The 25,253-nt window shown below is 59.3% G+C and overlaps 8 protein-coding genes across 8 annotated transcripts; 4 read left to right on the top strand and 4 right to left on the bottom strand.

Moving 5' to 3' along the window:
- Positions 1-1,577: 1,577 nt before the first annotated feature.
- On the top strand, positions 1,578-3,309 carry THITE_2054848 (uncharacterized protein; the record flags this gene model as incomplete). Its single annotated transcript, XM_003655011.1, has 3 exons — positions 1,578-1,668; positions 1,718-2,821; positions 2,999-3,309. The coding sequence occupies 3 exons, from the start codon at positions 1,578-1,580 to the stop codon at positions 3,307-3,309; spliced, it is 1,506 nt and encodes a 501-aa protein (XP_003655059.1).
- Positions 3,310-3,696: 387 nt separating this feature from the next.
- THITE_163057 (uncharacterized protein) lies at positions 3,697-4,640 on the bottom strand. Its single transcript, XM_003655010.1, has 3 exons — positions 4,484-4,640; positions 3,876-4,408; positions 3,697-3,824 (listed from the first exon to the last, which is right to left on the bottom strand). Exons 1-3 carry the CDS (start codon positions 4,490-4,492, stop codon positions 3,815-3,817), a joined length of 552 nt encoding a protein of 183 aa, XP_003655058.1. The 5' UTR covers positions 4,493-4,640; the 3' UTR covers positions 3,697-3,814.
- A 1,124-nt stretch (positions 4,641-5,764) lies between these two features.
- On the top strand, positions 5,765-7,349 carry THITE_2118310 (uncharacterized protein). The gene is made up of 3 exons (XM_003655009.1): positions 5,765-6,253; positions 6,974-7,063; positions 7,114-7,349. The coding sequence occupies exons 1-3, from the start codon at positions 6,002-6,004 to the stop codon at positions 7,156-7,158; spliced, it is 387 nt and encodes a 128-aa protein (XP_003655057.1). The 5' UTR covers positions 5,765-6,001; the 3' UTR covers positions 7,159-7,349.
- Position 7,350: 1 nt separating this feature from the next.
- THITE_2118308 (mitochondrial 54S ribosomal protein YmL38/YmL34) lies at positions 7,351-8,270 on the bottom strand. The gene is made up of 3 exons (XM_003655008.1): positions 8,157-8,270; positions 8,012-8,096; positions 7,351-7,925 (listed from the first exon to the last, which is right to left on the bottom strand). Exons 1-3 carry the CDS (start codon positions 8,169-8,171, stop codon positions 7,633-7,635), a joined length of 393 nt encoding a protein of 130 aa, XP_003655056.1. The 5' UTR covers positions 8,172-8,270; the 3' UTR covers positions 7,351-7,632.
- A 946-nt stretch (positions 8,271-9,216) lies between these two features.
- Positions 9,217-11,287, top strand: THITE_42348 (uncharacterized protein; the record flags this gene model as incomplete). The annotated part of the gene is made up of 3 exons (XM_003655007.1): positions 9,217-9,315; positions 9,371-10,651; positions 10,799-11,287. 3 exons carry the CDS (start codon positions 9,217-9,219, stop codon positions 11,285-11,287), a joined length of 1,869 nt encoding a protein of 622 aa, XP_003655055.1.
- A 585-nt stretch (positions 11,288-11,872) lies between these two features.
- Positions 11,873-13,692, top strand: THITE_2118304 (uncharacterized protein). Its single transcript, XM_003655006.1, has 3 exons — positions 11,873-12,757; positions 12,869-13,304; positions 13,412-13,692. The coding sequence occupies exons 1-3, from the start codon at positions 12,389-12,391 to the stop codon at positions 13,519-13,521; spliced, it is 915 nt and encodes a 304-aa protein (XP_003655054.1). The 5' UTR covers positions 11,873-12,388; the 3' UTR covers positions 13,522-13,692.
- An 876-nt stretch (positions 13,693-14,568) lies between these two features.
- THITE_2118301 (uncharacterized protein) lies at positions 14,569-15,504 on the bottom strand. The gene has a single exon (XM_003655005.1). The coding sequence runs from the start codon at positions 15,447-15,449 to the stop codon at positions 15,069-15,071; it is 381 nt and encodes a 126-aa protein (XP_003655053.1). The 5' UTR covers positions 15,450-15,504; the 3' UTR covers positions 14,569-15,068.
- A 1,273-nt stretch (positions 15,505-16,777) lies between these two features.
- On the bottom strand, positions 16,778-24,384 carry THITE_2118299 (uncharacterized protein). The gene is made up of 4 exons (XM_003655004.1): positions 23,944-24,384; positions 23,578-23,843; positions 18,674-23,517; positions 16,778-18,609 (listed from the first exon to the last, which is right to left on the bottom strand). Exons 1-4 carry the CDS (start codon positions 24,133-24,135, stop codon positions 17,051-17,053), a joined length of 6,861 nt encoding a protein of 2,286 aa, XP_003655052.1. The 5' UTR covers positions 24,136-24,384; the 3' UTR covers positions 16,778-17,050.
- Between the last annotated feature and the right edge of the window lie 869 nt (positions 24,385-25,253).

The following is a 25,253-nucleotide window of genomic DNA, read 5'->3' as shown; positions in this document are numbered from 1 at the left end:
TGACGCCCCTAGCCCTGCGCCCAACATTTCCCAATCGGGCACCCTGGCAGACCGTCGGCACCCTTAGGACCCAGGAACGACGGGACGGCGATGTTAGCTGCTTCGTGCTTGTTGGATCTGGCATGAGCTGCCCCTGGCCTTCCCCAGAATCTTGCGGTGTGCCCTCGTTCATCGCTGCCCGCCAATCCTCTGACGTTTGCGGGGCCGCCGCACGGCGCTGAGAGCATGGTTGTCCGGCTCCCGTTGCCGTGCTCCAGTGGGGCAATACCCATCATCCCAGGTTCACTGATATGCAAGAGAGTTGAGACACGGGCCCCTTGTTTGAACCTCCCGTATCTCAGCGAACTCTTCCGTTCCTCGGACCGCATGAGACAACGAGAGTCAATCCTCTGGAGCCAGCGGCTCGGGCTCGATCGGGGAATTAAGGCCACGCTGGGGTCGGCGGCACACAGCTCCTTCCGCCTCCCGTCCCGCTGCCCGGGAAGGTCACAAACACGCCGGCGTGCTTCCTGCAGTGCTCTGTTCCTGGGCTTTGTGTACGCTCTGTTTGACCCAAGCCTGCAAGTCTTTCAAGCCTTCGCGCCCTGGGAGAGCCAGCTCAGGCTCCGCTGGGTTTCTCGGGTCCAGAGACGGGTAATCTACACCGACATGTTGACGTGTCGCTCCAGTACGTCGCTTAGGAGCATGCCGTGGGCCCTTCCTGGCAAACACAGCCTTCTGCGATACCCTGATCCCACGCAGCCTATTCGCTCGATGGCTGAGCGGACCTGGATTCTCCAACCCGTTCGTGCGATGAGAGTCTCCATGTCCGCGGTGACCGAACCCGATTTGCTCCCGATCAACAATGGCACAGAGTTCGTACTTGCACGCTTCATCTCCAGGCGAGGCGCGGCCCAAGCCTCCATCCCGAGCTTCATCGTCAAGACGGGTCGCTAAAGCATGAACCAGAGGGGATACAAACGCAGGGCCGGCTGCAGCGCGTGTCCCAAACACCACGAGTAGTTGCCGATGCTGTCCCCTTTAAGTGCAACAATCGCCATCCTCCATCTGCTCTCAAGTTTCGTCCAAGGCCATGTCTCACTACCTGGCATGTGTGTAGCTGTGTGAGAAGCAAACACGCTGTCGTCCACTCGTTTCGTTGATCCGAACTTGCATTTCTCCGGGCGCCGGTGCCGTGGTGTCGGTGTCAGACCGGTATGGCTTCATCACTAACTGTACACTCACATCCCACCACCAGCCTTGGAGTCATAAAGCTACCATCTCCAGTCGTCCGGCTGCCGTTCTGGCTGCCGGACAGGATTCAAAATGGTCTGATTGCCGTGGTCATGGCCTTTCTTTCCCAGCTGTTAATAGCAGGAATCCAACTTGGCCTGGATCGCGAGGGATCCGACTTTCCCGCACCCATACTCGCCATGGCTGGGGTTTTTGTGTGCTTTTCAATATCCGGATGTATCATACCGGGAGTTGAGGGCTTCTACCGCCGGCGGTTGAAACATGCCGTGAGTGGTAGCGCTTCCCCGAGCCTGCCGTGGATCCTCGCCCGCTGACAAGAACAGACGGAACTCCTGAACCGCCACATGTCGATTGGCTTCACGATCCCGGTTGTCATGTTATCTCGTGGTCCTCTATCCGACGCCCATAGCATCGGAATGATCATCGTCAGCTTTGGTAAGGAAAAATAATTCTCTCTCGTTGGAGCCCAGCTGACAACTGCAAGCGTTGACCGGAACGTTCAACACCATTTGGGCCTACTTTGTGGCGCTACTAATCCAGTGCCTCATGGTCCGCTACGACAAGCATTTGTGGCTTGGCCGAGAAATTGATGAGGAAAAGGGGGAACAGCAACAGGTTTCGGGACTCAGCACGCCGCGTAAATCCCTGTGCGAAGGAACTCCCAGGGGCAGTTCCCTGACAGTTCGGCTGGATTCCGGAAGAGAATCACCCTTGGAACGAAACAACTGTACACCGGAACCTGTCTACAATTCCTCCCCGGAAACAGACACACCGTCACGCTGGACTTACCTGCGGACCTGGGCCCTGCGCAACCCTGTGCTCCTGCTCTGCTGGCTCTCGACCCTCACAGTGGGCGTGCCACTCCGCTGCGCCTCCCAGAACGACGCCGCCTTGGCCACCACCCTCCTGCTTTCCCTCTGGCTCACCACGCTGGCGATCCAGTCCGGCATCAAATCCAGCCCGCGCCTGGCCCCCTGGCTCCGCACCCTCCTGTCCGGGTTCTTCAACCCCGTCCTGTGGACCTCCCTCGCCATGATAGCCTACGTCTTCGCCGACAGCGCCCTCAGCGGCCGGCCGCTGCCCGCCATGCTCGACACCCTGCAGACGCACACGCCACTCTCCACCCTGATCCTACGCGCCGCATCATCATCATCCTCCTCCTCCTCCTCCTCCTCTTCCTCCTCCCCCACCACCGGCACCCCATCGACGTCACCACCATCACAGCCTGGAATGGCAGCAGGCGACGTGGCCATCTCGCTGCTCAACGCGGGCCTGGTGGCGTGGGGGTTCAAGCTGTACGAGCACCGGTCGGCGCTGCTGTCGCGGGCGGGCCTGGGCGCCTGCGGCGTGTGCGGCGCGCTGGCGCTGGCCAACGTGTGCGGCGGCCCGCTGCTGGCGGCGCGCGGGCTCGGGGTGCGCCCGCCCGCCCGGGCGCTGGCGTTCGCCGCGCGCAGCGTCACCATCGCGCTGGCTAACCCGGCGCTGGACATGCTCGGCGGCGACGAGGGGCTCAACGCCGCCATGGTCGTCGGCAGCGGGATTGTGTACCAGATGGGGTTGGGGTTTGGGGTCGGCAGGTGGTTGGAGGGTAGGGTGGTGCGGGGGTTGAGGTTGCGGGTAGCGAGGAGGGTTGGAGGGGGAGGAGGAGGTGCAGGAGGAGGAGGAGGAGGAGGAGGGGTTGTTGTTGCCAAGCGGGGTGGGGGCAGGGTCGAGGGTGCGGCAACGGCCGTTAGGGATCGGGATCTGGTGGGTGGGAATGGGAGAGACGGGGTCGCGCATGGTGACACAGAGACAGAGACAGGGACACGCACGGGGGCGCCGCCGGCCCGAGACACCAGCGGGACCCGGCCGGAGGCGGCGGCGGCTCAGCAGAGAGCGAACGACCCGCTCACGGTGGCGGCGGGGGTTACGGTCGGAGTCAATGCGGCGGCGATGGGCACGGCATACTTGTACGAGACGCAGAGCGAGGCGGCGCCGTACGCTGCGCTGTCAATGATTGCGCTGGGAGTCATGACGGTGGTGTTTTCGAGTATTCCGCCGCTAGCCCGCTGGGTGATGGATGGTGTGGTAGTGTGAACGGGAAACAGGGGGGATGCTTGGGGTTGAAACACGGCAGTGATGACGATGTGTTGGACATGGAGATCTCGGGCGGGAAATGAGGGTTGAAGGAGGGGATAGCCTCCTTGTGTGGTTTATGGAAGTATTCACGAAAGCGAAGCAGGCCCTCGGTCGGGAATTAAGAGCTCGTGACTGGTTCACCGGCGCCAGATTCCCCTCCTGGGGTGGTCACCCCCCCACCTCCTCGTAACGCCTAGCGGGGATATGGAAGTCAATATGGATAGGCTGCAGTATGCCTATCGAGATCAAACAGCCAAAAAGCCGGATGAAGAAGACGGTGAGCTGTTACTCTGTTCTCCAGGTCCTCACATTCGTGCGGAGCTATGTATGGTGGCAACGTAACCTTTTTGGCGCTCTCAACCAACACAACCATGCACGTCAGGCCACAGTGCTTGGTTCAAGCGCATCTGTTCGCAATCCCATCCCACCCTGTTGACCAGGTAAAACAAAGCCTTGGAGAGCGTTACTCGAGCCTAGCACAACATGTCAGTAGCCCCGCAGCAAATACAAGCCCAGTGACCAACCTCTCGATCAGGTGCAAGCCGCTCGCGGTGTCCACAATGCCCGAGATCTCGCCTACCCTCAGGGCAAAGGCGGCGTCCTCAAACTCCTTCTGCATGTCGCCGCGCCCAAAGTAGCCCAGATCGCCGTGCTTGCGCGCGCTGCTGCAGTCGGACTCGGTCAGGGCCAGCTGGCCGAGCGAGATCTCGCCGGCCTTGATGCGCTGCTCGTGGGCGCGGATGATGTCGTAGGCCTCCTTCTTGGTGCGCGTGATGGTGTTCTGGCGCCAGCTCGACGGCCGCCGGCTGTCGCAGTGCTTCACCAGCAGGTGCGCCGCGCGGATCTTGCCCGGCTGCCGCTCCTCGGCGGCGCCGGCGGCCAGGCCGCCCTTGTTGCTGTGGTACGTCGCCATGTAGATCTTGAGCTTCTCCGTGTCGGTCTCCGGGGGCGGCTCCCACCGCGACACCTTCTCGACCGGGTTGAAGTAGTAGGGCAGGTTTTTGGACTGGCTGTGGCGCACCTCCCAGTTCGGCGGGAGGCCGGTCTCCGGTTGTTGCTATTGCAGGGGGTAGGTCGGCATGTTAGCGGGCATGGAGTTCGGCGTCGTCGCTTGTAGAGGGCCACCACTTACGTCGGCCATGGTGGTTGGCTGTGCTGGGGATTTGCTGCTATGTATGTACGGAATACACTAAGGTAGGTAGGCAGGCCAAAGGCTTCTCAAGGACCTCACGCTGGCAGCAAACCGACGGCGGGACCTGCAGTTCTGGGACTTGCAACACTCACTGCCCTGCTCGACCACGCACGGGCTGAGATGGGGAAAATCGGTAGTAGAGTGGCAGAGGAGATCAGCCAGATTTAAAGCCGCTCCCGCACGACCGATGACGCGCTGGGTATTTCCAATAGGACCCGGGTTCTCCTGCGCAACAGGGTTGCAGCGATTGGCAATCGAAGTTGCTGGATTGCGGAGTGCAGCACAGCGGAAAGGCGGGGTGACAGGTGACGGGCTGCTGGTGGGGCTTGGTGAGGTTGCCAGGGGACGGCCTGCGGGTGACAGCGGGTTGCACCGAACCCCTGTTTCAGTGGTCCAGGACCCGCCTTCCCCAGGCTGCGTCACCCATCACCCCTCAGCCATCACCTTGTCACCTGTTCCTGTGCCCGTGGGAGCCATGGTGTGTCCTGTCAAATCACGCGGGCCCGCCGAAGATGTGTGTCCCACACGGCACCACGAGGCGCCACGAGGCAATGCACAACACACTACACCAGAACTGCTGACCCGGAGTAAGTTGGGGTTGCACTTAGGATCGTCGCTCCACTACCTCATTGCGGATTGCTCGGCCATTTAAAAATCGGGATTTCTTTGCATTGTGTACTCCGCATTCCGTAGGACCAACGGTTCCCACGGGCAGGTCAGGTAGCGCGAAGATGCTGCACAGGTTTTCCTGTCTCGAGCCCCGGGCCATTGATTCGTGGGGTGCCTATTTCACGGCATCGTCATTTAGAGCTGAAGTAGTATTATCAATCAAGGTGAGGAACAATGAAGATGTGAAGGACAGAGGGAATTGATGCCCGTGTATGCTTTCGACCACTGACCACCGCTAATGGAAGGTAGACGGGGATAGACCACCCCTCATTCTGAGCTCATGTCAGGACTCAAACCCGAATGGATACCTTTCATGACGTGGTGATCTTTCACTGTGTATTCCATATGAATAATCCGTGCTTCCCGTTCGTACCACTGTTATATAGGAGAATCTTGCTGGTCAATTGGCAGCACTTGCACAAGACATCCAGCGTCCCCTCAGGAAACGTTCTGTACCCACCACTGAGGTGTGCTCCGCACGTACGGTACCCAGGTACCGCTGACCAGAGGCTTGGCAGTCGCCACTCTTGGCAAAATGCGCCGCTGGCCCGTTTTCGCTGCCTTGGCGCTCACTGTCTTCCTTCAGTCGCCCAAGGCTTTCACACTCAACTCATCAAACAGCAAACATACAAAAAGGTGGTTCAGAAGTTTCGCAGCCACTGTTCGGCAAGCTTCGACCAGGAATTTCTCAACCTTTTCTTGTCCTTCGAAACAGCAATCGCGTATTGCACCCAGCGCAACAACCCCCATCAGACTCTTCCCCCTCAACAACCATCACACATATCGGCAATGGCGTCACCGGCACCATCCACGTCGGGCGAGCGCAAGAAGCCCGCCGAGCAGATCGCCTTCCGCTTCTGCTCCGAGTGCAGCAACATGCTGTATCCCAAGGAAGACGAGGCCGAGCGCAAGTTGATGTTCACATGCCGCACATGCAACTTCTCCGAGGAGGCCACCTCGATGTGCATCTTCCGCAACGCCATGAACAACGCCGCCAGCGAGACGGCTGGCGTCACGCAGGATGTCAGCAGCGATCCTACGGTGGGTGGCCATTCTTCTTCTCTTTTTTCTGGTGGACAGCATTTTGCCTCCTTGGGATCCCCAAAAATGGACGCTGCGGCCTACGCTTCCTGCCTTGGCTGTGGCCGCATGATCCTGTGCGAGTCCTGCGGCGAGCGCTTCGCCGTGGTCGATACCAGCCACGACGCACACGCACCGGAAACTGGGACCAGTTTTTTCCTCGACTTGGGAGCCGTCGATATCGATAGCGACGTGGAATCTGCCCCCGCGGAAAGGGAAGCCGTCGAGTTCCTTCCCTGGACGGAGAACATCAACGACCTCGCAGCGTTTATGTCGCGGGCTGAAGACTTCTTTGGGCTCGATGACATGGACGTCGACGGAGAGCCCGACAACGGCGTTCCGGTCACCGTGGGCTAGGCCTCCGCGTCTGCCCACTGAGAAACCAATATCTTTGAATCGCTAAAACGCTACGGCTTGAATGCTACGACGACTTGAACGATGCGACGGCTTGAATGACAGGACGGCTTCGACGATATGAACGGCTTTATCGCGCCCTTCCACGACGTCCTGCCATCGGTCTCGATATGCCTTTTATTCATGGATACCGCAGCACCGCTTACACTCCCATGCCGACATCTCCCTACTCCAAGCGCCTGGGGCGTGATTTTGGAAGGATGGGGGGGCAGATGTGTGTTGCCGGACGTTCAGGAAGCCCAGTGGCTGACGCTGTTTCTGCCGCAGCTGCCGAGGTCCAACCGCACCTGTCCAGCATGCAAGCACGAAGAAGCTGTCTTTTTCCAGTCGCAACAGCGGAGCGCTGAAACTGGGATGGTGAGCAGCCCATTCGAGGCTGAAACAACGCTGGGTGCTGACCGCGGCAGAAACTTTTCTATGTCTGCTGCGAATGCGGCAACATCTTTCAGTGAACTTGTTATTTGTCTTTGCCTTTCTTTTCAAGGGATACCATGGGCCTGGCGGGTTTAGAAATGGTATGGGCGCAACTGGGCGTTGGTGGATGAACCATCTTCGAGGCGGCATTTGGGCATTAGAGACAAAGCCCCTTGCCCTATCCAGGGCCAATACACGAATGCAGACGAGCAATCGAACCACGGACCTCGATGATCCTTTCCGCCGCGTGATTGCAGCCAATGTCTTCATATACCCATTGTACATGTACAAGTAGTAGTGTACACGACGCCCCGATACGCCGCCGAGTGCCAATAATCATGGCAGATCTAATAAGGTACACCTCTGCCCGCTTGAGAACAACGATTGATCTGTTCTTCCACGACCACCACGGCCATTCAGAGATTCAACAGCGGCGGCGGGTTGACACGATGGAACCGGCGGCTTGGCCACGCAAGAACTCCTTCCCCGAGCACCCCATCTCCCCCAGCAGATTATGCCTGCATCGGCGCCATGCTAAGAATCTTGCTCCACTTCTTCTTGCGCAGCTCCTGGCCCACCACGCCGTTGATGCGCGTGCCGATGGGGTCGCCGGCCTTGTTGATCAGAACGCAGGCGTTGTCGTCGAACCGGACCACGCTGCCGTCCCGCCGCTGCACTCTCTGCTTCGTCCGCACCACGACCGCGTGCCGGATGTCGCCGCGCTTGACCTTGGCGCCCGACGAGGAGGCCATGCCCTCGGCCAGCGCGTTTCGCTGCTTCTGCACCACCACCACTATCCTGTCGCCTGCAGCGGGAGAGAGAATCCAGTTAACACCATACCGGAAACAGGGAAGGGCTGGCGGGCTGCTGAGGGCGAACGGTTCTACGCACCGATGGAGGCATGTCGCTTCTGGCCGACGATCATGGCGCACTCGACGAGGGCCGCGCCAGAGTTGTCGATGCAGTTGAGAATCGTCTGCGCCGCTGTCAGCTGGGACACCACAGAGCCAGCCGGGCAATTCGTGCAAGTGCAAACCTTTAGTTGGATCATCTTGACCTCGCCTCGGCTCTGACACGGCGCCTGCCCGCAGTGATGTTCAACCCGTCTCGCAGCCTACATTGAAACCCGGTGCCGGTCCGCCAATGCCACCGCGCCGGAAAATTGGTCTCGCTTGGCGCAGAGCCAGCTGGATTATGTAATCAATCTCCAGCGGGACCGTTTTTGGCGAATTGGAGAGGGTGCTGCAGGATCATCACAGCTGGAAAGATGGGGAAGTCTTGGCACGCAGCCTGACCAATGGGCCTTGCTGCGCAATGCAAAAGCGCGGGTTGTCCCTTTCCCATGCGTTGCTCGCCTAGCCCCCCGGATTTCCAGGGCAACAGCACCATGCGAGGGGGGTCGGGAACAAATCGAATGCGACTGATGGCTCATCCTCTTTCCCCCTTTGGCGCCGATTGCCGCAGCTCCAGACAAAGACCTCAATCCTCCCTCCACGGTTATCCCGCCGTTGCAGAAGCACCGGGTAAATGTGCCTCTGCGCGGATGACAGTACTGTTACTCTCCAAGCGCCGTTCAGCTGACTGTTATGACGACAACCCACTTCCTTGACCAACCATTCCCAGTGGACTCGGCGAGCTGAGAGGGTCGCCTCGTGCAGCCACCAATTGGCATCTTCGCGGCTGACGCATTTGAACGCATTGGAGGCTGAGCACATATCTCCCCTTGCACCTGCCTCCCTTCTTGTGCCACCTGCAGAGCCGTGCCGGACAGCAGCTGCAGGTTGGCGCACCTTCCCTCCTTCACAGCCTGTGTGCTGCTTGGGCCTTCCGCCGCAGAAGGCCGATCTTCCGCGCAAAGCGAGAGGACTCCCGAATGGTGGCCTTTTCTCACATGCGCATCACAGAAGCTTAACCTCATCGCAAAGCGCAACCTCGACTGTTGCGCGTCCGCTCTTTTCTTGAAGGCGCAGGCTGCCCGTCCCTCTGACCGCATCCACCGCATTTTCTTCTTGACTCCCGCTTACCTTGAACTCACTCGCCGCCCCGCCTGTCCACCAAGCGCCCCCCCGAAACACGATCTGCTCTTCTCGGCCATCATGCCTCGAGCGCCAGCCGCGGCGGCTAAGCGACAGCAGCTGACCTTCAGTCAGCTTGCTTTGTACGATGACATTCTGACGGATGCCCTCGTCGACCATGTGAGTTCTTCAGCCCTCCACCATCGGGCTCCCCGAGCGCTAACCTCTCATCCAGGTCTACTACTGGACGACGGTACCGAAAAATCGGCCGTCTTACCGTCCCTCACGCGGGATACGGGAGGAAGAGATCGCCAAAATCATCCAGACGCATCTCATCGTCAATCCTGATCTCGCGATCGCCGAGGAGGCGCTGCTGGCCACCGAGGGCCTGAAGAAGTTCTGCAACTCGTTGAAGACGGCCAAGGAGAAGGACGACTTCAAGGCCCACTTGCGGCGTTACATGTCCATGTACCTGCCCGATTGCCCTTTTGAGGTCAATGCGACGAATCGTTACACCATCAGCACGTACGAGGCGAGCATCACGGCGCGCCGCCCCATCAAGCGCAACGAGGTCATCAAGTACCTGGCCGGCATCCACGTCACGGTTACCCCGGAGGAGGAGGCCCAGCTGGCCGTGTGGGGAAAGGACTTCAGCCTCGTGGTGAGCAGCCGGAGCAAGCTCACCGGCCTGTTGATGGGGCCCGCGAGGCTCGCGAACCATGACTGCGCGGCAAATGCCAGGCTCGTTACGCGCGGCCAGGCAGGGATCGACATCGTCGCATGCAGGGACATCGCGGTGGGCGAGGAGATCACCGTCACGTACAGCGAGAGCTATTTCGGAGAGAACAACTGCGAGTGCCTGTGCCAGACGTGCGAGGACAACCTGGCAAACGGCTGGAGGCCCCAGGACGGCGAAGCTTCGGTTCAGAAAAGCATCGAGGAAGACTTGGCCGTTGCCGGACAGGGCTACTCCCTGCGCCGGCGGAGACGGGACGATAGCTCTAGCTGCGCTGGGTCCCGGAGCTCGTCGGTTACTCCTGATATCCGTCCGCGCATTCTCAAGGGGGCGAGGAGTCAGAAGATGCTAGGGGATAGAGCGTCAACGACCGATTCCGCTGATCCAGACCGGCCGGACGCGTGCGGCGCCACGGGGAAACGCAAGAGGGGTGCGGCCGCACTTGACACTCCCCCAGTCACACCTGCTAAACGGGTCAAAACCACTCACCACGAGATCCTTCCCATTCCATTGCCGCCTGCTATGACCAGAGGAAGCTCGACAACAGAGCTTTCGCGCCTCTCCGTGTCGTCGGAAGAAGGGAGCGGGAATTTTACGGAAGCGACCTCACCAGGATCGGAGAAGCCTGGCGTTCCCACGTGTATCCCGTCGCCGGACCTGTCGCCCGTCAAACAGGTGGCTGAGGTGGGCAGCCCTCCGGGCGACCAGCGGCTTCTGGAGCCTGTCGCCGGTGTCTCTGATGATGGCGGATCGCAGGCGGTTCTTCCCACGACAGAACTCGTCTGTCGTCAGGAGACCCAGGCCACCGTTACACCGAGCGCGCCGCCCTCGCCGCCGACACTCGGGGAAGTAATGGGTGCAAGAGATGGGGATCCGGCAGCGGGGCCACTTTCACCCCCAGCAGAGACCGACCATGGCGAAGCTGAGAAGAAGCCGGGAGAAGACGCCGGAGAAGACCAGGACGTGCCCCGCACGGCCACTTTGACGGAAGAAACCCAGCCCGTTGCGCAATTGGTGCCGGCCGCGACACCGGCGGCGAAATCCATGACAAGTTCAACCCTGCCCTCTACGCAGCCAGCACGGAGGCGCCGGGTGCCCGGCGACTACACACTCACGCCACTCCTCCTCTCGGAGCCCGAGACGGCGTGGATTCACTGCACCAACTGCGGCGGTGCGTTTGTCCAGAAGGACGCCTATTACACCCGGTCAAACTGCGGCCGCTGCGAGCGCCACTCCAAGCTTTACGGCTACGTGTGGCCCAAGACGGCTCCCGCGGGCAAGGCCGACAAGGAGGAGCGGGTGCTCGACCACAGGACCATCAATCGGTTCCTGGCCCCCGAAGACGAGGCCAGGGTGCGTGGCCGGAAGCATTGGAGGGAGCGGCTTGGGCGGAGCGCCGAGTCGACGGAGAAGTGAGGAGCCCTGGTGCGGTTGGGCAGTTGGGACTGATCGATCGCGGGAACGGTTGCTCGGATAATCCCACCCGCTAATGGGCGCTCTGGACAGGCGGTAGGAGATGCTCGAGAGTCGTGGGGGAATCGATTCACGGTGGAAGGACGCGGCGCTGAGGCATCTCGGCCGTATTTTGTGCGATATGTGCACTTGACTTGATACCTTGCCAAGCCGCTTTGTGGCCGGTGGAGGCGTGAAGTCGCCGGCCGGATCCTCCAACGGCTTGGCCGCGGTTCGTTGCTGAGGGTTGCTCGCAGGGCGTGCGACGACCGAGTGGGAGCTTGGGCACAGTACCAATTGCTAGTCGAACGTAATCTAACCTATAATTAGCCGCATACTAGAACGCCGTCAAGCGATGCGTTGGCATCGACATCATGGTGACCTGTTGCTTACGGAATAGAGTACCTCTGTCCTTCTTCCGTAATCCGTACTGTGTGCGCTTGTCGAGGAACAAGGGTACCCCCTGACAATTGGGCCACGTAGCGGCCCGAGCTCCTCAAGCTCCCAACCCCACGCACAGACAAGATTGGCACAGCAACAGCTTGAGGTCTGCCGCAACCGACTGACCAGGCGGAGAGCTTCCTGAGCCAGCCTCCCAATTTCCCGGACTGGCAAGAAAAGAGGGCGCTTTTTGCGATCACACCTTTGCCGCCGCAATTCTGCCTCCCCTTCTCCCCCAGGAGATCTCAACTTCTATTTCCCCACCTTCTTTCGCCTGATTTCAGCTCCCAATTGCGCATTTCCTTCCAATTGACAAACCACCTGCAGGCCGGAACGGCGCGCAATCCATCGCATCGCATCCCATCGCATCGCATTGAGCCCAGCTGCAACTGACTCTCCCACGCCCAGTTGCCCAGTTCGGGGATTCCTCTAAGTTATTCCATCCATCCAATTGCGCTCGCTCGCTTCCTTCCTTTCCCTCCCTCTCGAGATCCGAACCGGACCGCGCTCCTGCATAATTGATTAGTACGCCAGCTTGGGCGACACCGGATTCCGACCCCGACTTTGCCCGCGATAGCATCCATCAAAGCGGAGGAGGACTGCGCCGTCGCCGGTTGTGGTACAATGGCTGACAGCTTCCACGACGAGATGGTCGACGACACCCCGGCGACCGTGGGCGGCGGCTCCGCGGCCGACGTCGAGATGGCCGAGGGCGGCGCTGCCGCTGCCTCTGGTGGTCGTGGTGGTAGTGGTGGTGGTGACGACGAGCATGCCGCTGCCGCTGGCTCCGCGGAGCTGCCGTTCGCCGAGGGCGGGCCGGACGACCCGGCGGCTAGGCCGCGCGTCACCTTTGCGCAGTACCTGTCGACGCCCGTCGTGACGCTGCTGATCGGGTCTGGCGAGAAGGAGACGATCTTGACGGCGCATCAGGGTTTGCTGGTGCAGAGCCCGTACTTTGCCGAGGCGTGCGCCGAGTTTGCGGATGATGGCAGCGTAGGTGTTTTTTCCTCTCTCTCTCTCTCTCCAGGAATCATCTCTTTTGGGGGCTGAGAGGTTGGGAATCGTGGCGGGCTAATGCTTTGTTGTTACCGGCTCTCTCTGTAGCCCCGCCAGATCGAGCTGCCCGGCGAAGACCTCGACGCCATGGGCTGCTTCCTCGAGTTCCTGTACACGGGCGACTACTTCCCCAAGAAGGTGCCCGGGCAGCGCGCGCTGGAGAAGGACCCCTCGATCCCCGAAGTGGACATGACGGGCGATCAGCTCCTCAAGCACGCTAGGGTCTACACCCTTGCGGAGAAGTTCGGCCTCACCCACCTCAAGAACCTGGCGTCCAGCAAGATCCACTGCGTCAACTCGACCGCCAAGGGCGAGATCGCCTACGCCCGCTACGTCTACCAGTTCACCTCCAAAGACGACACGGCCATCCGCGTGCCCGTCGCCAACTTCTGGGCCACGCGCTCGCACACCCTGCGCGCCGAGGCCGAGGACGAGTTCCGCGACCTGTGCTTGGAGTTCCCCCAGTTCGGCTACGACGTGCTCAGTACGTGTCAAACCCGACCACAACCGTGGACCCGTCGTCTTCTTTTTCTTCTTCTTCTCTGTGTGCTCCGTATAGCTGACAATCTCTGCTCCTCACCTGTTCCACAGCCCGCGTCCTCGACGAGAAGCTCAAGCGCGAGCGCAACGAGAAGATGCACCCCGGCGCCCCCGGCAGCGCGCGCAAGCGGCCGCGCCACAGCAGCACCGCTGCTCCTTGAATGGGAAGAGAAAAAGGATGATGGCTCGGGGTGGGGCAAGCCGCGAAGGTCTCCATCTCACACTCGGGCGTTCTGGAGAAGTGGAATTCTTCTGGGTCCTGCCGGGAGGAGAACCCGCGGCTGCGGTTTTGGGGCCATCCCACCAAATGTACAATGCGATTTCTTCGGGTCGGTTTCTTTTTCTTTTTTCGGACTTGGCCGGCTGCTTGCTTAATAGCCTGCCCCGTGGACGGTTTGCTTTGACACCGGATCTGGACAGACAAACCAGGCCAGGGGAGAACAACAATCGCGGCGTTCGTTGGGATATGCGTGTGCATTTGCCAAAAGAAAACAAACGCGGTGATGCAGGCACCGAGTGGGGAGGTTCTCATCGGTACAATGCCTGTGATGCTAGCATTCGAACCGGTCGACGGGAATCAATTGCTCGGGGATGGCGCATCTCGGGGGCGTGGGCTGAATCCCGCTTGCGAGCGGCGGAGATTCCTCGCGGCTTGTTCTTCGAGCGCGGGTGTAAGTAGGATCGTGTACGAATATGAGGTCGAAGGGTTCGTTGCAAAGTTGGGTTTCCCTGGGTGCCCCTTTGCCCTTGGCACCTCGCACCCAGCGTGGACACGCTCTGGACGTTCCTCACCGTTCGTTGAGTTCCAAGCATGCCAGATTCTGGTTGCCAGGACATGGCGTGCTCTCTCGGTATCCCCACTCCAAGGGCCGCTTTCGAGCTCACTGGGCGCTTCCCGGTTCAAGTCTTATCCCAGAAGCCATGGTTCGGATGCGTTCAGGACTCCGCCCTCCACAGTGCGGTCCGTCGCGATAGATATTGCACCTCAGCGCATAGTACACCAGCAATTCCTACCAAGACTGCGGCGCCGAAGGCGGCGGTCCAAAGAAGGCCGAGCTCAATTACGACTCGACTCTTACCGCGCTCTCCGCTCCCCTCCGAGGTTTCTGCCGCAGTCCACACTCCAAACCACTGACCACTCTCACCTCACGCTGTACTGGGACGTTTACCTGAAGGGCCGGATCCGGCCTGATTGCCGGCCTCGGTGTTGTCGGTAAATCGGCTGGTCAACGTGAGCATTCCTGAGTCAGACACCCAATTAATGTTGTAGGACGGTTTGCTGTTGTTGTTGACCCCAGCCGTTCACATCAACTCGCCAGTCCCGCGAAAGCACTCATACTTAAGTTTAGCGAATGATTGGTTCGAGACTGTCGGAGCAAAATCCAGGCAGGTAATCATGCTGCTGCTAGAAAAAACTCAGTACATCTGTCCTCCGTTCCGCCAGCCCGTTGACGAAAATGCACCGAGAACACAACACGTCCGAAATACAGTGTCCTGTCTTCGCGAGATGAATCTGATATCAAAGTCCAAGGGAACCGAGGCACATTCTGCCCAGTGTTGGCGGCGGACCATTCGTCATCTAGCGACCGTCCAACATCCGCCGTCGCCGTGTGAGTGCTCGGCCTCAGTGTCGGAGGTTAGCCGAGCTTGGTTCTCAACGCGGTCCCCATTGCTTGGTTGGAGACTGAGGGACTTACGAAAACACAACTTAATAGACCTCAAACTTGTTGCTATTAAGGCCTGCGAACTCCTTTGTGCCCGAGCTGTCAAACAAGAACACACCGGCGTGGATGCCGTAGATGCCCGGGTCGTCGATCCGGATTGTGGGAAAAGTGAAGTCCACATAGGTGCTGTCCCCTATCCGCCTGACTCGTGGACCAGTCGCCGTCAACGTCTCAACTGGAGTCTTGTCGCTGAGATTGTAGACAATGACAGCGACGAACATCTCGCCAGCCTGCTGCACTCTGTGATCGTTGCTGGCGAACTCGACCGTGACTTCCGGGGCAGGCGTCAGGGCGGTGCCCTTCGGGACCCGGCTAGGGGGTTGCACACGCATCCTGATCCTAGTCTTTGTTGATTGAGTGGCCATTGTGTTCGATGGATTAGGTGGAAGTTCGAAATCAGGTCGATAGCCTGAGTCCTCAACAGCCGCGGGACAGCGGTTGACGGCGGTTGACGCCCGGTATTATACCTCTTCAGACACCGCTCATGTCTTTCACTGTGTCATGATTAGATATTCCCATCAAGAATACGTGACGCCGATTGGCAGGTCTGTCATGTACATCTCCTCGGCGGCGAACGCCTGTGTGGTTGAGTATGGGAATGAGGTTCAGTCACACACGGATCTGACTTACACGGGGGAAGGGAACAACGCCTTGCTCAAGAGCCACCACCACATGGCTTGTTAAACACACAGTAACGGCGCAACCCAAAATGGTCTGCTCGCCTTGGCTTTTCGAGCCCAGGACCGTTACCCTCCTCCCAGCGAGAGCGCCAGAACACATCAACACATCACCAGGGCTAATCATGCTTCTCGTCGGAATTGGATGCCTGCGCTGCGCCCTCTACTTTTTGATGTGTGTAAGGACTGGTCAGCAGTGAAAACATGGAATCGCAAGAGGGGCACCCCGGAACCACGTCGATATGCTGCGACTTACCTGAGAAGCATTAACAAGAACCACGTTCACATGCATGATCTCTAACTTACCACAGGTATTACACCACGTAAGGGCACCTCCTGCTTGGGCCATGATGCTGGCAGGTTCGGCCAAACAGACCCGAATCATGGGATTGATTGAAGCGAAGCTTAAAGATGAGCGCCGGAAAGTGTTACATACACACAGTGTATGCACTGACGGAGCGAAGCTAAGCTTCGCTTCATATTACCGCGCAAATCTCCAGAGTTATCTGTGCGGGGACTGGTCGAGAGGCCCAAGTCATGTGACTTGGCGCGGTTTGTACAGTGTCAATTTCTTTGTAAATTACCAGGGCGTAAAGCTTCGCTTCACACTTACGGAGGCAGACAGCCACCGTAGAATCATGGGATTGATTGTGTGTATGGCGGCTGTGACTCCTTCGGTGAGGCCGCTGGATATGGTCAAAGGCAAGTCTCCGAAACAAGCAGCAGCATCAGTGTTGTTGTGATGATGTCGACAGACGACCACCGGACGCGGGGGGATTCGCTGTGACGGTTTGATGCCCTCCTGCGGCTCGTGTACGGTACCAATGGCGATCTATTCCGTTTGCTGGAGCGTGTTTACGGAACTACACAATACAAACGCTGCGTAACGTCCCAGTCTTAATCAGGCCCCCCGGATCTGGTGGTGATCAGCAAACAAACGCCCATGCTCCCCATGTTGCTTGGATAGTAAACCAGTGTAAAAGGCAGTGGCACACATACTAGTAGCCAGTCACGGCCGCTCCCGGACCCCTATGACAGACAACACGGCCAAACAACGCAAGGCTCAACGTCAGACACCGAATCATTCGCTGCATAACTAACGAACACTTCTAACAGTGCTGCACGACACTGCATAAGCCCGACCGCACCCAAACGCAACCGTGTACACTACCCGCTGAATGAAACGCTGTCCCAAAAATCTCTATAGCCATTTCACATCACATAACTCCCCCGCATCCTCCGTTGTTGAAATAATGTTACCCCCGACATAGTTCGAACACATCTCGGTATCACACCTGCTTCAGGTATTCTAGGATCTTCTCCCTGTCCTCCACCGGCATCTTGTGCAGCACCTCGCGCACACCCTTCCAGGCAGCAGAGTCCACTATGCCCTGGTCTTTGCCGGTGCCCACGCGCACCAGTTCCTGCACCTCCGCCGCGACGGCCTCTTTGCTTAGCGCGTCCAGCTTTTGCTGCATGAGGGCGTGGTTCTGTTCGTACCACTGCGCCACCTCGCGGTCGTTGACCTCGAAGTCGGGGACGCCAGTCCACGCCTTGAGCAGCTGCAGGTGGCGGCTGCGAGCCTGGGCCGAGTCCTTGCTGTGGATGCCGGCCTTCTCGACGGCGGCCGCCATGCGCTTGAGCGTGTACTCCTCGTTGATCCTCCGGCGCACACGCCAGTAGAAGAAGCGGCGGGCCTCGCGCCACTCGAGCACCTGCCGGATGACGCCCTTGGCCTTCATGCGCCCGGCGCGGTCGTGCAGGTCGGCGAACTGCAGGCTGATCTGCGCGTAGACGGGCAGCAGGTGCTGCTCGCGCTCCGTCATCTGCTTCTTGATCGCGTCCGTCTCCTCCTTGGACAGGCCCTCCCTGGCCATCGACTGCTTGAGGCTCTTGTACAGCGGGTCGAGCCGGGCCATCGTCTCGAGCTGCTTGTCCTTCTTGTACTTGATGCCGATGATGCCCTCGGGCTCCAGGACACCGCCGCGAGACTCCACGTCTGCATACATCTCCATGACGGTCGGGTTGATGGTCGGGTCCACGACGACCCAAGAGCCACCGCGGAGCTCGCCGAATGGCGGGATGTAGATGAAGACGGGCTGCTCAAACTTGACAAGAGCATCCACGATGAAGGAGCCGTACTTGAGAACCTCGTTGTACATGTCGCGTTGGCCGCCCGAGAAGCCGCGCCAGTTGGCCAGGATCATGAGCGGGAGCTGCTCGCCGTTGTTGAAGTCGTTGATGGCCTGGGCCGTCTTGAAGGCCGAGTTGGGGTACCACACACCGCCAGCCTCGTTGGTGAGCTGCTCAATCGAGTCGGGATTGGCGGGGTCGGCCGGGGTGATGTTCTCGACCGTCCGTGTCTCGACGGCAATGACGCCCATGGGGATACCGCCCAGGCGGGCGCGGCCCACCACCACAGTGCGGGCCCAGCCACCGAGGGTCTCGACGAACGAATCCTTGTCAAAGAGACCGGGCTGGAAACCATCCTCGTCCTGCTTGCCGCCGATCATCCACCTCACGTCGTAAGGCTGCTTCTGCGGCGGCGTGTAGACAACGTCACGGTCCCAAGTGTCGGCAGATGGGCTGATGGGAAGTGGTCCGTTGCGCTTCTCGGGCACGAACGACATCCATTCAACGATCTTGGAGACGCCGGCAAAGTCGTCGGTCGCAGTTAAGTGGGAGACACCGTTGCGGTACATGATCTGGGTGCCTCCGAGCTGAAGGTTGGACGTGTACACCTCGCGCCCCAGCAGGTTGTTGAGCGCCTGCGCACCGGTGAGGATGATGGGCTGGCCCTCAATCTGCACAGCACGCTGGCCGAGGCGTACAAGGTACGCGCCGATACCTGCAACTTGTTAGTTTGCATGCCACTGACAAAGCGGGGGTTGCGGGTCGGGCCAAAAGCTTACCGATTGAGCGGCAGGTGACGAGAGTGCAGGTGAAGATGTCGTTGTAAGCCCTGCTTGTGACGCCGGCAATCAGGCCAGACCCGCGCAAGCACTCGACACCCAACCCCTCTTCTGCGCCGATGATGGCGACGATCTTGTGGCGCTTCTCGCCGTCTTCCGTGATCTCCTCAGTGATGACCTCGTTCTCAAACCGATGCTTGGCCTCGTCCGTGAGGTAGAGGTACTTGAATCCCGCCTCGGGCCTCTCGGCATCGTTCCAGGCCACTTTGAAATGCGGCATCAGCTCGTTGGCGAGGCCCAGGCGAGCACCCGAGTTTGCCGAGAGGTAGATCCGCGGAATGCCCAACTTGCGCGCGAGCTCCGTACACTTGAAGAAGAAGTTGTCCTCCTTGGGGCCGAAGGAGCCGATGTTGTAGGTGATATCGTTGGCGACGACGATAAACCTGCGGCCTTTGGGGTACTCGGGCGTGCGGGCTTGGATTATCCAGCCAACCATCCCGCAGGTGTTCGTGCCGGGCTCACGGGACACCTCGGCCAGGTTGTCCTGGTCGTCCAGAACGAGCTCACTGAAGTCGATGCACTCGCCAACGGGTGGTTGCTTGGCCGCCATGGCAGGATGCTTCTTCACGGCCTCGGTCCAGCTGTTCTGGATGGCCTGGCGGAAGAGCTCGGGGAAGTCGTAGGCGTACTGGGTGCCCATCAAGTGCGCCTTATACCGCTTGGGCTGCAGCCAGTTCTTGGTCGGGTAAGGTGTCGAGACAGGAAGCAAGTGCATGGAACCAATCTTGGTAGTACCGCCGATCGAGTCAAATACCCACTCGCCCTTCTCAGACTTGCGCTCCGCGTACATCTCCACCTGGATGACGTATCCTGAAGTGTTGGTGATGATGACACGCAGGGGATAAGGCAGGCCTGCCGAGTCTGAGCAGATAATGCGGATCTCGACCTGGGTTACGCGCAGGCGCCAGCCACGCGGCCCGAACCGGTCCAAGAACCCCTGCAGCGACTGCTCGACCTCCTGAGGCTGCAGCTGGAAGACGGGGGTGAAGTTAATGAACATATGGTTGAGATCCGAGTTGCTGGTACCAATGATCTCGAGCGCATCGAAGATGTCGTTGATAACACGATCAGCCTCCGAGATCAAGTACTCGGCCGTCGGGATCTCATCACGAAGTCTGCCCGGACGGATGATGGCACGGGTGAAGAAACGCCTGTCGGTCTCGACATCCTTGCCAATACCCTCGTAGACATGGATGTTCTTGTTCTCAGTGAACACGGGCTTGATTTTGAACTTGGACAGACGGCCCAGCTCCAGCTGGAAGGCGAGGGACGGCTCGATGTGGCGAATGCTGTCATCCTCGACGTAGAGGGGACCTCTGAAGGTGTAGTAGGCGGGATTCGACCCGTCCTTGCGACCGCAGATGAACGTGACACGGCGAACGCGGCGGGCAAGGAGTTCCTCCTTGAACTGCTGGACCAAGGGCTGGATCTCCTTCAAGACCTCGTCGTCACCACGACCTTCGGCATCGGAGATAGCGACGTTCACGACGGCGGAGAGTTCATCCGAGTGATCCAGACGGGTAGCCGGCGCCGGCCGGCGCTTGTCCATGAGATCAGCAAGAACACCCGCGCTCTTCTTGCGCATGCTTCCCGGCGCCGGGAGGGTCTCGAGAGCCTTCGACAACAGCTCGTCAACGTCATCCAGGTACTTGCAAGGGATGATCACGCCCTTCCGAGTGGGCTCCTCTTGAGTCTTGTGGGCCAAGTACGACATGTCGCTGATGGAGCTGATCCGGCCGAAGCTGGCGTCGACCGGCGTGGCCGGAGAAGAAGGGGCAACCGACTGGAGCGGCAAGCCAAACTCAGACTGGCCAATCTTGCGGAGCGTAAAGTCCCACGACAAGAACGAAGGCCTATCGGCCTCGTCGGTGTGGTACTCGATCCTCTGCAGGATGTACGCACGGTAAGCCCGGCGGACGTAGACCTCGAGAGCGGCCAGCGTCACCCAGGGGTCCTCGTGAGCGAAAAACTGTGTCAGCACGTCCACCACGGTGTACTTGGAATCGACGACCTCCTTGATGACGTCCAAGTTGGGCTCCCGGTGATCCCAGCCGGTCTCACCATAGCGAGATTCGACGACCGACGACCGAAGGATGTGCTCCATTTGGACTTTCCTCTCCTCGAGCGAGGGGAGGGCACACTGGATGAGGATCTCGCGCGCCTTGAGAGAGACCTTAGCAGTTTGGCGAGACTCGAGCTCCGCCAGCTTCCGGAGCACAGGCCGGAGATGCTTGCCGACATTGCCAACATTGGGCTTGTTCGGCCGGTACTCTTCGAGAATCGCGGACACCAACGAGTTCTTGGCCGAAACTCGGCTGTGGGACAGCACGGTTTGCACCACCTTCTGGATATCCTCCTTGTGCTGGTCCCGGAGCTTCAGGATCACCTCTTCGTCCTGGAGACGGCGACCCGAGAACAGGCGCTCGACGTCTGCGTACTGGGACAGCAGGTCCGAAATGACATTGAGCTCGCGGACCTTTTGCCCGTCGGCGTACATGTCCAGAATCGCGGTAAGAGGGGCAAGGGTGGACTTGAGCAGATCGGCGTCACCCTTCGAGGGGAGGTTGTCGATGAACTTCTGGAACACCTTCATGAGACTCCGGGCCGGGAACTCAGCCTGCCGCTGCGCCGCACGCTCCAGCACCTGGGTGAATTGTGCGTCGAGTCGGTGCGGCATACGGGCGTGGAGGGCGGAGAATTGGGCCGCAAATTCGCTGTACGGCAACTTGGGGTCGCGGAGCACTTCGATCAGTTCCTTGAGAGCGCTCTGCATAATGACCTGGTTGTCGAAGCCCAGGAGGATATCGCGGAGGGTGTTGTACAGCAGACTGAATCTTTGAGACGGCTTGTTGCCAACGATGACCGGCGTGCCATACTCGGGAAGCTGGCCCAAGAATGGCTGTGCCTGCTTGATGCGGCTCGGGTCATCAAGAGCGAGGATGCCGAGAATATCGCCAGCCTCTAGTGTTGCGCCAGGTTGCTTAATGAGCTGCACGATGCCGTCTTCCTGGGCAATGAGGGGCATATACATCTTCATGACCTCGACCTCGGCGAAAGTCTGGCCGGCCCGGACGTGGGCACCGTTTTCGACGGAGTACTTGACCAGCTTCCCGGGGGACGGAGTCCGCAACTGGGTGGGGTCGTTCTCCTGCTCCAGCAAGCATGTCTTGCCGTCGACGGAAATGCGGGTGGCGGCGGCCTCCTCCTTCCAATAGACGTTGTGGCTGTGGCCGCTGAGAAGAATGAGGAGGCCGCCATCGCTGAGGGCACGCACGCCGACGGTGCACTTGGAGCCGTTGATGAAGAGGCGGTAGCTGTCAGTGCTGGAGCGAGTGACGGCGAATTTGTAGCGGAAGCCCTCGTAGATAAAATCGATCGGAAAAACCGTCTTAAGGATGTCCTTGGCAGGGACTTGTCCCTTCTCAAGACCGGCACGGTATTCGGCGATGCATTGTTCACTCGCAATGTGCGCTTTTGTGACAGCACCGCAGACGACGGCCAACATAGGGTCGGGTCGCTCGGCGGTGAGCTTCTTGGAGATCAGCTCGTCGAGCCAGCCGGTCGTGATGGTGTTCTCCTCGAAGGCCTCTGTCTCGAGCAGCTTGATCAGGTACTCGACAGTGGTGCGGAAATCACCACGAATGCTGAGCTCCTTCAGGGCAACCACCATGTGTTTCCTGGAAGCCGCACGGTTCTCGCCGTAGGCGAAGATGTGACCGAACTGTGAGTCGGAGAAACTGTGGATACCGCCGGCCGAGCCGACAGAGAAGTAACCCCAGGCGTTCGAGCTCGAACGGAAGTTCAGGTCATGGAGCACACCGCTGGACGGCTTGAAGCCCTCGCCAGGATCTTCGGAAGTGATACGGCAGGCGGTCGTATGGCCCTTGGGCGTCGGGCGCCTCTGGGTCTTCTCGCTTTCCGGGTTTTTGAACTCGAAATCGATCTCCGTTGACGTCTTGGGGTCAACGCCATACAGGAGCCGGATATCACGGATGCGGTGCAGAGGAATACCCATTGCAATCTGCAGTTGGGCGGCGGGCAGGTTCACACCGCTGACCATCTCGGTGGTGGGGTGCTCGACTTGCAAACGAGGGTTCAGTTCGAGGAAGTAGAACTTGTCGTCGGCGTGGGAGTAGAGGTACTCGACGGTTCCTGCAGAGACGTAGCCAACCAGCTTGCCGAGTCGGACGGCGGCCTCCTCCATGGCCTTGAAAGTGGCGGGCTTGGCGATCGTGACGGGAGCTTCCTCTATGATCTTTTGGTGCCTCCGCTGGACCGAACAGTCTCTGCCGAAGAGGGAAATGTTGTTGCCGTACTGATCTGCAAGTAATTGCACCTCAAGATGGCGGGCACTGTCGGCCAACTTCATGATGAAGATGGGAGAGCCGGGAATCTCACTGGCGGCGGCCTTGTAGAGCTCCTCAAAGTTCTCCTCGCTCATGACCTTCCGAATACCCTTGCCACCACCGCCTTCGGACGCCTTGACCATGACCGGGAAACCGATCTCTTTGGCTTTTTGCAAGCCCTCCTCCCAAGAGCTCACACAACCCTTGAGGTAGACGTGCTCGGGAACCGTCACAATGCCGTTCTCGTCCACGTTGACTTCGCTGACGCCTGAGCCGGACCAGGGAATGCACGGCACATCCGCGTGTTGAGCAACGATTGTGGAGGAGATCTTGTCGCCGAGAGACCGCATAGCAGAACCAGGAGGGCCAATGAAGACGATTTTTTTGGGTGACGCGGCGAGCGACTCGGGGAGCTTCGGATTCTCGGATGCATGGCCCCTGTTATTGTTCACGGTCAGTGTCAAGCCCCGAGAACGGTCCACTACTCTTTCAACTCACCATCCGGCCCAAACGGCATGTACGTCCATGCGCTCGGCGATGTCGACAATGAGCTCGACGTTGGCATAGTTGTGGTTATTTGTACCGCCAGGGACCTCAACGTAATGGTCCGCCATGCGGATGTAGTCGGCGTTCGCCTGCAAATCCTCTGGGGTGGCCATTACGGTAAATTTGATGGCCCGCTCATCGCCAAACGTCTCGTACGCCCATTTGCGTACTGACCGAATTTCCTTGACCGCGGCGATACCATTGTTTGCGATCAGCACCTAGCAACGGAAACAGATAGTTAGCAGAAAGGCTTGGAGGCGATCGAAGCGGATGCGTCCGGAGGACAGAACTGTAGGTGGTTTCAGACGGCGGACTCACGTTGGTGATTACTGTGTGACCGTCGTGGTTGGCCACGAAATCCTTGACTTTTGATGGAGGAGCATTTTCCAACCTGTTGCCGCCGATGAAGTGAGGGGCCAAGTTGTGCTTTTCGGCGTACGTCTTGCTGCCATTAACGTGAGGAACCGTGACGCCGCTCCTCGGGGCACTGTGACCGTTCGTTTCCGCCATTGCTCCTGCCGAGGGAAGAATGCTCTCAAAGCTCAAGAGAGCAAGAGAGCTACCAGACTTCTACCGCTTTGTGCGAACCGCAAGGGTGGGCGTCAGACTGGCACCGGAGCTGGTGGTCGTGGCTCGGGGATCTCTCCGAATCGGACTCCGAAAGCGAGCGGGAGGGTGACCAGGGTCGGACAGCTGGATGCAATGCTGACTGGAACGTCGGGGCTGCGCCGTCAGCTATACCCCAAATTTCCAATCGGAATACAGACTGCCGATGGGAAAGGGGAACGCAACCTCGAAGCGTAGCGACGACTTCTGGAGAGAGAAGAATGCTGGTATTGTCCCGCGAGTCGGAATACCGTGGGTAGATCCGGAGGGGACGAGAGAGACGAGACGCTGGATTAGAATGGGATGATCACGGCAAGAAAGCAGCGTACAAGAAGCGAAAGTCAATCTCGTGCCCCGTGGCTGCCACGCAAGGGCTTTGGGTTTGGGAATGAAAGGAAGGAACGAGAGGGAGGGTCCGCGTTGAGGAGAGGGAGGCTGACCGGCTGATAATAGGTGAACTGGCTATCTGAAAGTTTCTGGTGGGAATCTGCATGCGCGCATGGGACGGAAGGTGGGGACCGGCCCAGGGCCGAAAAACAGTGACAGTGCGGAGTCCCGCGGGTTGCCGCTGTTTCCACGCCAGCCAAGTACACGCCCTGCCCCCTGCCTGTTCATGCTCTCCCGCATTTGCCCCGAGGGTTCATTCGCAAAATGCAACCAAGTGATTCTTTGCTGGTGCAGTCAGCCAGCCGAGCATTTCTGCGCCCGGAGCCAGCCATTCCTGAATCCCAAGGAGGTTGGGGATATGGAATCGCGCCACGTCGCATCCCAAGGGCGAAGTACTCGAAACAGGTACAGACTGTGTGAATACCAGGCTTTTTGACTGGCAAGACCGCAAGAGGTTGCTCAAGGCCCACTCTCCCGGGTCGGGGTTCGGGTCGAGTATCCCAGTTAACACCTCGGGGTATTCCCTACTGACATGATGGCTATGGACCTCAGCCAGGCACGCTTCCGTACGGCGCTGCGCTCACACAGAACGCTGTGCCTTCCAGTTGTTGCCGATGAGCTCTTGCTCTGTGAGC

This window comes from Thermothielavioides terrestris, chromosome 4 (genome assembly GCF_000226115.1).
Source record: "Thermothielavioides terrestris NRRL 8126 chromosome 4, complete sequence".
NCBI classification, from domain to species: domain Eukaryota; kingdom Fungi; phylum Ascomycota; class Sordariomycetes; order Sordariales; family Chaetomiaceae; genus Thermothielavioides; species Thermothielavioides terrestris.
This window is presented reverse-complemented; position numbering and strand designations above follow the sequence as displayed.